Below are 12,363 nucleotides of genomic sequence, written 5' to 3' on the forward strand. Positions count from 1 at the left end.
ACCAAATAGGCTAAATATTGAATACAAATAAAAAATTGCTAATATCAATTGTCATACCACTGACTTTTTATATCAAAGTCATGTGAAATAGTAAAATATGAGGTTTTGCAGCAAAAATCTTGTAGTTTTTAACATTTACTAAACTGTAATACTTTAATGAGCACATTTAGTGTGTCTGCTGAAACCAGCTCATAGGAATGTTTTTCTCTTCATTTTAAGCTTTAGGGAGTGGAAAAGTCAGATAGAGAAACCAAGTCTCGTTACTTTATCTCAAAAAGTGAGCATTGCAATGTTTTCAATGTTTTCATCATCCCATTAAAAGCTCTTTCAAGTATTATGGCATACAGTACCTCAGCTTTTCTTTATTACTCTGCTGACAGTATTTTACAAATAATTTAAATGTTACAGTTCTGTCAAAGATGAAACTCGAGTTCATTGTACAGAAAATTGTGGTTCATAAATTGATGGATTAGCAAAGTTGGCCTGATATACTCTCAAAACAGGACAGCTGTTGTTATAAGCACAGACATTATTTCTGTCTGCTACTGATGATGTTTATATTGATGGATTCGCAATCTTTGAGCTACCTGTGTAGAATTCATTGTGATTACAATGGGTTCAATTGCATGCAAATGTGTAGGGTTCAAATGCTTTCAGATTTTAGCCAATTATCCTTCCTTGCAACTGATGTTTCAAATGTTTTCTAAAAGTTAAATCACTGTAAAAATTTGCATTTTTTCTACTTAGTATGGTTATGTTGTTCATACTAAGACAAAGTTTTCCTGTGTAATGGTTATCTCATGCAAGCTGCTGGACTTGTTCAAGCCTCACATTATTTAGTGGGAAATGTATACACTGCAATAAATATACTGGTTAACCAGATAATAAAACTAAGCCATATTTTTGTTATCTCACGCAAGCTGCTGGACTTGTTCAAGCTTCACATTATTTAGTGGACACTGCAATAAATATACTGGTTAACCAGATAATAAAACTAAGCCATATTTTGCTAACACATAGGAGAAGTGTATCAAAATGAAACAGTATACCTGGAATTTAATAATTCAACTTCTAACCAATTGTTGAAAAGTTGTTAATAGAATTTTTAAGGACCACTGTCATAGACATGGCATAGTTATGCCTATTCATTACTTAATTCTACTAACTTTGAATTCAAAACTTATTTCCTGAAGTTACTTTCATTATGTAATTTTATGGGAGATCTGCAGTAAATGTGTAGATTTTAGTGTCTCTTTTTATTATATTTTTTTAAAATATTCTTCATTTTAGCAGGAATATCTTATTGTAGAATATGATTATACACTTAGCTGTCATATTTTTTAATGATGTCATAGTTTTAATATGGAAAGCCATCTGGCTCTGAGGAAGATATTTCTTATATATCTAAGATAAATATATATCATGCATAATCTCTTTAACAATTCTGTTTCTAGTTCATCTTCTTCTGTATTTCCCATATGGATTTTATTTAGTTCATTTAAAATTGGGTTGGTTTCCCTGTTGTTTTTTAAATGTAGATATTTTAATGCTCTGATTCATCTTTTTTCTTCTTTTTTCCTTTGGTAATCCTTCATCTACTGACAGATAGGGCAGTTTTCTACTGTTTCGTATTTCGGAATATAGGAATTCATTGGACACATCACACATCCAGGATTCTGGCAGCAAGAATCCCCTTTCAAAATGGTTTATGAAGTCAGTCATACCCATACTAGATATTGTAACACATAATTCCATACAGATTTTTAAGCTGTAATTAATTTGTGGAATTTTTCCAGCCATCCATGATTACCAGCAACTATGCTGTTACTGAGTTTCATGTTAGTACAAAAAGCATTAAATATTGTAACAAATCTGCTATACATATAATTATAAATCATCATTCTATAAACTTTTGGAATATCAAAAAATGTATTTTAATTTTACACATTGGAATAGATATTTGATGTGCACTAAGTGATTCTTATCAAGAATAATCACATAATGTGAAATTCAGAGTGATTTTCTACTGCAGCTCAATAAAAACCAATTAACCATAACTTAGAGCTGAGTGTGCTCACATGCACTCTACAAATAGATCTGTCAGTAACACTGTGCTTGGTGACAGATTTGTACACAAATAGCCAAGGAACTGAATTTTTACAGGAAGTTGTCTTTCTCTGGCAGATAAAGACAAATTCCAGGTTGTGAAAATGAACTGGGGCTTGAGTCTCTAGCACTCGGATTTCTCTTTTAAGAGCAATGAGATGGATCAGTCCCTAAAGGCTACTGTCACTTCAGCTGCTAATGATTCTCTGTTATCCTTTTTTTCTAAAAAATTAGCTTTGTTTGCTTCTGTTAACTATGTTACAAAATCTCCCAGGGCATTGTTGATAACTGTTTGCAGATCATTCTCTTCAACATGAAAGATAGATGGGGAATATGTTTGACATACATGAGTATATTTGTACACATATATATACATGGTTTCTCTTTCTTTTTTTTTTTTTCTCATGGACATTCTTCACAGCACATCAGCTGTATCATCTTGTTCTTTCTGTAGCAGCTCTGGTTTAAACAAAAGGAAAATTCTGACTTAGAAATTCAATACCTTTTTCACAGACCACTAATTTAAAACATTAAGAGATATTTCACTTAGCTTCTGAAGTGCTTAGATACATTTCATCTGTTTTTAATAGCTAGAAAATTGATCTACTTGTTTGAAAAAGCCTAAAATATAAATATATACAGGCACATATATTAATGTTCATTTGGTTACTTAAACATGTTGAAAACAAGTGCCTTCTTGTGTGGCTCAGATGAACTGATATTCAGACCTCCTTGAAAAGAGGACCACTTCACTCATGTGCTTAAGTATGTTCTGGCAGCTTATAACATTTCAATTACATTTTCTCCTGTTCTTTAAATGAGCAATTTTTTAGTCAGGGATGAGGTTTTGTGAAGATGCTGCCTCCTTTATATTAATGGGATATAATCTTGTAATATTTAGAGGCATTTTATGTTTTTATTATCTGATATTTCTTATATTCAGATTATTAACATTTAATATCTGAATTATCCATGCCCTGACTGTGTAAAACAAAGATGTAAGTAGACCTGAGTAAGTAACACAGAGTGTGAGACATTTTTCTGGGAAAGTCAAATGAGGTTTGTTGAGTAATGACACAGACCAAGCCAGCTTTCCCTCCACATGATAGATTGCTGACAAGGAGGAAACATGTTCCTTATTGTGACTCATTCCAGAGACAAGACATCTACCATTCTCTTTTGATTTATAAATATTCATTTAGTCTAATAAATGTATGTCACATTTCTCAAGACCTAAAAATTCAAATTATTATTCATGTGGGGGATGTTATAGAATGTACTCCCCCCCCACCCCCCACCAAACAGCATATTATAGTGTTAGATCTCTAGGAACCCAGGGAACCCAAAGTATTTTTTTTTTTGGTTTTGCAGGGTGGTTTTGTAAGCAATTATTGCAATGCATTGCCTTCACATTTACATAAGGACTTCAAGTCTTATATTTTACAAAATACTAAATGCAGTATAATAACTTCAATTAATTTAAAAATTACAAAAAATTTTGGCGGGTCAGGAAATGTACTGACATATGGACATGCAGAACCTTTGAGTCAATAGCACTTTGTTTCCCCTCCAACCATCAGCTTCCTCAGATCTATTTCATTCAGTCTTCAAAGAAAGGATGGACATTCAATTATTGTATTAGGTTATTGGAAAATTACTCCTATTATAATTGTTATGGTTTAATTAGCATTTTGTACCAATTTCTCTTTTTTATGTACAATTATTTGTTATTTATAAAAACAATGCTTTGTTTTTATTTTTTAAAATCTTGATATTACAGAGCATTAAGGATAGCCTGGGGAGACTGCAAGGTCATGTAGAAATTATTAACAACAAGAAGACATCGGCTTTGAAAAATGTTACACCAAAGGAAGCTGCAAATATCCAAGAAAAGCTGACTCAACTTAATTTTGAATGGGAGAAAGTTAACAAGATGTACAGGGACCGACAGGCGTAAGTGACTTTTAAAACTTATTCTTTCTGATGGCTTTCTTCAGTATTTGGCCTATTGTTCATTGATTTTTTTCTTATTTTTGTCACAAACAATACTTTCTTCTAACTAAACATAGAATGTCTATATAGAATTGTAATTTAATTTGTGAACAGTTTTGTAAAACTGAAAATATGCAAATATTTGGACCAGCTATCACTTACATTGACCCAATGTACAATAATGATAAATTGCTATGATTCATGGGCTATACCTTTTTTCCAGCATGTGTACTTAAGAGTTAGCAAATAACTTTGCCTTAGATTGAAAAGTCTAATAATTCAATAGTTTCAAGCATTTATTGAATTACCACAGAAAAGTCCTTGGCAGTTCTTCTGAGAATGAACAACATTAATCTGATGATGAAAATAATTTTGTATATATCAGTAGTTCAATTGAAACTTTGCATTCATAGGAATTCTACAAAATTGGCTCTTTGGTCAATGTTGAAAACTTGACATTAAAAGTTTTGTTTGATATGCCACCTCAAAAAACAATAGATTGATATTTGATAGAATATCAGTTTTTGCACCATATATATATATGTTTTGAAATTTTGAAATATTTATCTAAGAAAATGTTAAAAATTTTATCATTATTATACAAAAATTAGCTTTATGTGCAAATTATTGCATTAATGATAGAGTGAGACATGATTCCAAATGTGTAAGCAGTTAGTGGAAGAAAAAAAATGCTTCATGTGGGTTTAGCCTCTACTGACTTGACTCTATAATCCAATCCTTGGTAACTTTTATGTTTTCTTTGTTTAGAAATATTGGTAAACAGCTGTCACTTTGCAGATTCCTACAGACATTATTTCCACTGTCAACCAGTCACTAGCTTTGATTTTAGATTGCTGGAGAGAGAAGATATTGAAGCTTAAAAAAATAATAATCAGAGAGATAAATAGTAAAAAATCTAAGTCAGTAATATTTGTGTCATCTCTGCTTTGTCTCAACATTTAAAGTGTAAGAAACTGAGGCAGATTTATAATCTGGCAAAGTTTACAAATTATTCTTCTTTGCTCTTTGTTGTGTTGGTTTTGTTTTTTTCAAATAGCAAGTCCTGTTCTGGTGTGGTAAGAAAATTCCTTCTAAGTCATGATGCCATGTGCAAAAATGAAGGATAAGTGAGAAAAAAGGTTGAAGAAAATCTGCTCTCACAGATACTAAGACCAAGAGATGTTTGGTGTCGAGCTTTTCCCAGACTGGCTTTGCCCAAAGTCGTACTGGTTCACTACACCAAGCTCTGAGAAACCTTTGGAATCTCCTTTCTCTAGAGACTGGCTTTTCTGTTACTGTTTTAGTAGACCAGTCTCTGAGAAACCTTTGGAATCTCCTCATATGCATTTTCTGCCGCTGGTGCATAGCAAGGAGAGCAATTTAGTTAGTTGAAAGCTTGGACTATGATCACTGACACTCAATTATTTGTTATTTAGGCTGCAGTGGTATTTAGCCAGCAGAAGTCTTGTGAGGTAAAATGAATTAGTGTTTGTCAGGTATTTTGAGGTCATCAGATAAAGGCAGTAGAGAACTGTAAAGTGTGATTGCAGTCCAGCTGACCTTTGCCTGGGGCACTTACACTCTTTCAGTATGATGGACAGCAACTCAAGGTGATGATAACTGTGCCTATTGATTCACACACCTTTCTTTTTCTTTTTAATGTTTTGTGTTTGGTGTCAGCCTTAAAGAGTTTTGTTTGAACTCTAGATGGCCCCTAAAGCTTCTGCTGTTCTTTGAGGCACATTTGGACTGCACACAAATCCAAGGGATGAGGTGGAGGAAGAAAAGATGGCCTTTAGCGTTTTACTTCTAGCAGTTTGTGTCTGTAAGGGGTGAAAGTATCAGTGTAGCTCTGCCCTGGAGACATGGATGAAGCTGTGTTTAGGAGATATGCTATTGATGATGATGCTAAAGGACAGGTTTGGAATTATTATTGGAGCTGCCTTTCTTTCAAGGGAGCGTATCTAAGTGAATGTGAATATTCCATGTTTGAAAAGTCCCAGGAAGAAATATACTGGAACGATGTTCATATTTGAATAGCGGTTTTATGAAATCAAAGGTTTGTAATAACATGGAAATTATTATGTTAATAAATGAAAAGTCAACTGTCACCAGGACAGATGGAAGAACAAAGCAACTTTCCTCACCACTGTAGTTACTAGCATAGAGTTTACTCTAAATCTCATAGAAGCCATTAAAAATCTTCATGTTGCATTTTTTGTGTGAAATTGATTTCCTAGAAGTCCTGATTCATATCTAGATACTTTGTAATTAACTCTAGAGTGAGTTCCTTTTAATTAGAAATCAAAATAGATTTTCAGTTTGTTTTATAACAGAGCCTCCAGCAATTTGACAGAAATACACAATGAATGGTGAGCACTCAAATAGCTTTACAAGTGCAGTTCTTCTACAAGTTTTAAAAACCTTATTTCTCACTGTTACTTTAGCATTTTTCCTGTATTTAAATAAGAGTTAATACTGTACTTAGTGTAATATAGCAGACAATATTTCTCTGGGGAAAAAAACCAAGAAAATGCTATGGTCATCCTAGAGTACCCTTCCAGTGGCTTTAGAAACCTAGGCCAAGTGCAAATTTTTATTCTTTCACAACACAGTTAACCACTAATCTTCACTAATTTTTTAAGTCAAACCTGTATCTAAGCATGGTTCTTTGATAGGAGTGACTTTCTTTTCTGTTCCAGTTAATTTAGAACATGGTAACTCATTGTGTTCCCAACAGATAAATCGGAGTGACATCATCTTACACCAAGTAGAATTTGTTTCCTTGGTTTCAGTTTTATGAGTGCAAAACAAACTCCAGGAAACAGCAGTGGCGTGATTTGTCTTTTGTGAGCTAAAGAGCAATTGATGATTTAATTTATAACTTCAACCTTTGCTTGATACTAAATTTTTATGTTATCTTTCCAACAGTTGTATTAAGATAATAGAATCTGAATTTTGAAAGGTAAGGTTTAAGTGCCAGTAAGAATAACCACTCAGATGTCATAATTTTTCCTTTGTACCAGAATTTCACAACAGTCTTCCTTCTTTCCAGCAGTCTTAAATACTGGGTTTTTTTGGTATTAATAATTATTATTTAGGAAGTGAAACTAACACCAGGTCCCTATATACCAATTAAATGAAAACATATAATTTTTTTAAATGAGAACATATAATTTTGGGGAAAAAAAAACCACAATAGAAGATAGACTTTTAAATTACTGTCTTATATAACTTTTTATCCTATCAACATGCCACTTGTTTGTCTTTTCAGGATATTGTCTTCCCATGATATTTATGCCTAAGTTTTTCTTCTGTAGACAAGTGCTCCCTAAAATTAAGGGAGCACTGAAACTGTCAGAAATCACAAATGAAATGCAACAAAGTTTTCCAGAATAGATGTTAATTTAAATATTTCTTTAGGAATTGCAGATAAGAATGTTAAAAAAAAAAAAAAAAACCAAAAAAAAAAAACCAACCAAAAAAAACCCACAAAACCCAAGACCCAAGACACACAAATTTAAAAAAATACTCAAATGAATACAATTCAAAAGCAAAATACTAAATTGCCAGGCAACAAATTTTTGCCTTTTTCATGTTCTATTTAAGAATTATCTTCCAGGGCCTACATTGCTGACTATAGTAATGCGCATCTAATTAATCTCAAATCCACGAAAAATTAAATGTTGTGAGAGAATGTGGAGAAGTTGATACCAGATATCTTTAGAAAGTGCTTCTTGATAATTCTGAAAAGCCGAAAAAAATGATATGCCAGTCTTTTATCAGAAAAGATAGCAAATTCATAATAACGATAATAAAAATACATTGAGGCTGCATAAAATTCACAGACAACTAGCAACTTTTGTAGTAATGAGAGTAAACCTAAAAAAATAGTTAATATATTTGTACTAAAAATTAATTTCATTTTTGGATAACATTATAACTGTCAAGTTTTTCTGAATAGTGTTTATTATATATATATATATATTTATATTTATTTATTTTTACATATTATTTTATTATATATTTATTTATATAATTTTAATTTTAATTTTTTATTAAATTAGCTGCTGATTAGCCTGGTAAGGGTGAAGGAAAAACATTTATTGTGCATAAAGAATTGATTTATTGTCAGAGAAATAATATTTCTAAGACCACATAGTAGCAGATGTCATAATCCCTTACTGATATATTTTGTTGAGTTGAGATCTAATCCAATCCATAGATCTAGATATTAGAAAAAAGAAATTAAATACATTAATTTTTCAAATATAAATAACCTGTCTATGTTCTGAATTACTGCAGAATCAGCAAGCCTTGAGGACATTTGTGTCTATGGGCTCTGAATCAGATCCAGCTTCTGTGCTGTTCTTGCTTAGTAGAAATTATAGAGATACAGTATTAAGAAATCTGCATTCAGCCCAAATAATGATTAAGAGTAAAGTTATCTTTTCATAGGATGAGATATTTTCTTGGAGGAGTATCTATAAGCAACTGACAAGTGCAAACCTAGATGTTAGAATACTGAGAAAATTATTTTATTGAATATAGATTTTCAGAAACTTTTAGGTATCTCAACCCTTCTTTCATAGCCTCAAGCTCTTACTTCAGAGTGGTCCAACTCTCTCATTCATCCCATGCCAATCTTGTACAAACTTCTCATTAACATTCCACTAAAAAAAACATGCTTTGGTCTCAATCCCTTTTGTGACTGTTCATTTTACAACTATTTAGCCTTGCAAAAAATCCAAAGTGAAACCAGAAGGTAAAATGAGCACATCTAGAACTTTTAAAAAAATGGTTTTGAAGCCTTGGTGGCCATATCTGTCTTAAGGAACATCAAAATAGAATTATTGCAAGTGATTCTTTAATTTTAATTAAATATACTAGGGAGCTATTTAGGCTATTCATGTTTTCCTTCCCAGAGTTTCTCAGTTGTGGATTTCCAATTTCCATCTAAGGCACTAACAATGCTCTGTAAATGTTAAGTCGTTTACGTTATGAGTCATGTGGCCTACCTTTAGCTGTCCAAGTTTTAGTTACCTGTTTTACAGTACTTGCCTGTGCTCTTTCTCAATACAATCCTGCCAGGCAATCCTTTCCCAGGTAACTGCTGCACTATATACAGTGAGTCTCTGACTCTTCAGGGAGAACAGACAAGATAAGACTAGAGACATTACTTTTGGATAGATAAAATTAGGGGAGATTAATCTTGAGCTAGAAAGTATAACAAAACAATGCAGTTTAATTTATATCTAAATGTGTTGTTATATATCTCTTTCACTAAACCCAGTCAGCATTTCTTTGTACTTGCTTTAACTCTGACAAAGTGAATAACAAAAATGAATGTTAGCTGGCTTTGTTTCAGTATTGGGAGAAAAGCAACTAGTGGAAAGCATAGGTGTATTAAGAGAAAGTGAGAAATAGTAGCTGTTCTCTTCTGAAAAAATGTCTGCTCACATATTTCTGTTGAGGTTGTAAGTCTTGTTATTAGAATTACCCTTGCCTCAGGATTCAAGGTGAAAGTGAAAACCAAAACAGATTAGTTCATCCACAATGAGAGAAGAAAATTATTTCCTTTCTAATGTTAATCTCAAAATAGTTGCCGTGCCGTAGTTACATGCAGAGTAGGTTTTTTTTCCTTGCTTTCTTTCACAGTGACTCAAATTGTTCATTTAGATTTTGAAAAGGGCAGCTTATAATGCTTGACTCTTACAGCCAACATCAGTTGTTAATTTATTTCCATACCCTGCTTACTGTACAAAAATGCTCTTCATAGCAGTTGCTATATAATCAAATTCTTGCACAAATTTGCCACTTGATTTGCCCCTGTAATATTGCACTATCAAGTTAATGTATTGGTAAGTTTCATTGGTTACTTAATTGCTAGCAAATAAGTATAAAATTATGCATAACAAGCAGGTGTAATATAACATATAAATGTTTTATTATGGACAATCTAGATAGTGCTTTCTTTCAATGTTTATAATGTAAAGAAACCCAAAATATATATAAATATTTGTGTGGCCTAGTTTATAACTAACAAGATTAAATTTGTAGCAAAGCTGGAAAATATTTTTACCTTATATATGGCCATTAAAATGTCTCTTTTCATGGGGCACTATATATAAGATCATCTTCTAAATTGAACTGCTATAAGTGAAATCTAAAATTATTTGTTAAACTTTAATAGCAAATTTGAGGCAGGATAAGAAATAACACTGCAGCTTTTGGGAAAAGAGCTATGTTTATTAAATCACTGTCATAGTGTAATTAAAGAGTTTAAAACAAGAAAATGTTATGGGAATTGAAGGTGCCTGTATTATAAAATGAGGTGAAAATAATTCAGAAATTCTTGTAATTAGTAGAGAAGATAATCTTGCATGTGTTTGTGCTGTGAAAGTGTTTCAGCTGAAAAAGAATCTTGTATGTTTTAAAATCTCCAACCCTCAAGGCTGACAATTAGCATAACTTAGCATAACTTTACTGTAAAATGCTCAGTGACAAAACTGCACCACATTCATACAGGAATTATTGTAGAGCCTTTTTCTGCTGTACAAACAAAGATTTTCACTGAAATGTCTGGGAAATGTTATGGCTTAGTCATGAATATGTGGGCTGTAGAACTATGGGTATGCAAATATGTATGAAGAGAATTGCAGGCAGAAGCAAATAGACTCTGAGCCATCTGGATATGAACTGTCTTGGCCCTTCAAGTCAGATAAACAAAAAAATATGACATTGTGGGCAGTGTCATGAGCTATGAGACACAGCTGGAATGAAGGGTATGCTTGCTTTAGGGACAGTGCTGTGTTAGGGCATCTCTGTAACTTCCCAGATAGTCCTGATTTATAGCCAACCATCTGAAAGCACAGGCAGAGCTGCATCCATCCATGTAGGTATAGCTTAAGAGAACTGCAGGATATCCTCAGGTCCAAAACTTTATTTGCAGTGACTTCTATTACCTTCTGTAAGTGTTGACAAATAAGGTATACTTTCACTGTTGGTACTGAATCACTGCATTGTGCTGTGCCAGAATTTTTTAGCTGGATGAATATTTAGCTGGGTCAGCTGTGCACTGGGTGAAGGATGAGGTTGCAGGAACTGCCATTAGGTCCAATGCATATTGGATGTACTAAGATGAGCTCCTTTGCAGAATTCCCTTGAAGCTTTTTAAGGAATTGCTGCTCTCTAGTTGCCATGGTGCAGTGTACACCTCCCTGCAAGTACCTCCTGGGAAAGCATTTTTGGCAGTAGAGGGAGCCTAGTCATTTAACATCTGTAGCTAAAGTCAGAAGTTACAGTTTTCTGTTTTGTGCAGTTTACATCACTGTTGTTTCTCAGCTCTCAGTACATCTTGTTGCTATCATCTAATAAATATAATTTTCTCTTGCTTCCTCCAAGGCAGTTTGAAAGGAGCTTTTTTCTTTTATTATATTTATTACATAAACCACTATATGCCAAAGAGACAAAGAAGACACACATTAAGTTTGGAGTAGAAAGCAGCAAGTTTTGTGAACTATTGTAGACCTTGGTACTAATAGTTTTGAGATTACAAGGTTCAATCTGGTGACCTTCAGTAATTCAGTGGGGGTGGTCACCTTTGAAATATTCTTTTCTTTATGGGCAAGTCAGTGTTTGAGGTGATTTTGGTGAAAGCTAGTTAATATTTCTGATGTGATCCAAACTGTTATGGCAATGGAACTGACAAAACCATTTACTTTGTCTAATTCTTACAGCACTAGGTACACTGCATATTAATGGAGTAGTTTCTGCTCCCTAAAATTTTGACCCCTGAGATTAATTTAGCCTTTTATTTATTTATTTTTATTTGTCTATGTAGCTATGAATATTATTTAAGATACGAAAAAGGTTTCCTTCTTAACTTTAAGCAGAGTATTGCAGGGATGTTTTGTAAAAGTAGGCAAAACACCTGTTTCCTATTTACTGTTATTTTGGGGGGACTGTGGCTTCCCATCCTTAACAGGAAGGGAGCTCCCTAGATTTACAGATGCTATTTTCAAAAAGGAACAATAAAATTCATATGGAACATAAATACTTACAAAGTTTTATTACTAAATTATACAACTGATGGAAATTGGTATAAGTGTTACAGTTTAACTAAACAATGGATTTTTACTAAGGGGTCAGGTGAAAGAGGAGAGAGAGAAATTTAAGAGAGGGAGAGAGAGACAGAGAAAAAAAGAGAGAAAGGGCCACAGGGATCCAGCTGATGGGGCAAGCACCACCCAGGCTTTGTGGAGG

The 12,363-nt window shown here is 33.0% G+C and overlaps 1 protein-coding gene across 6 annotated transcripts in view; it reads left to right on the plus strand.

The window, feature by feature from the left end:
* DMD (dystrophin) overlaps positions 1 to 12,363 on the plus strand; it is a 1,159,435-nt gene that overhangs the window by 585,656 nt on the left and 561,416 nt on the right. For all 6 annotated transcript variants that reach the window (XM_039714180.1, XM_039714179.1, XM_039714182.1 and 3 more), the window contains one exon: positions 3,887 to 4,059. In XM_039714180.1, coding sequence (XP_039570114.1) covers positions 3,887 to 4,059 — 173 coding nt within the window. The remainder of the gene's footprint in view (positions 1 to 3,886; positions 4,060 to 12,363) is intronic.

Source organism: Passer montanus, unplaced genomic scaffold, assembly GCF_014805655.1.
Source record: "Passer montanus isolate IOZ18808 unplaced genomic scaffold, ASM1480565v1 scaffold3, whole genome shotgun sequence".
Classification (NCBI taxonomy): domain Eukaryota; kingdom Metazoa; phylum Chordata; class Aves; order Passeriformes; family Passeridae; genus Passer; species Passer montanus.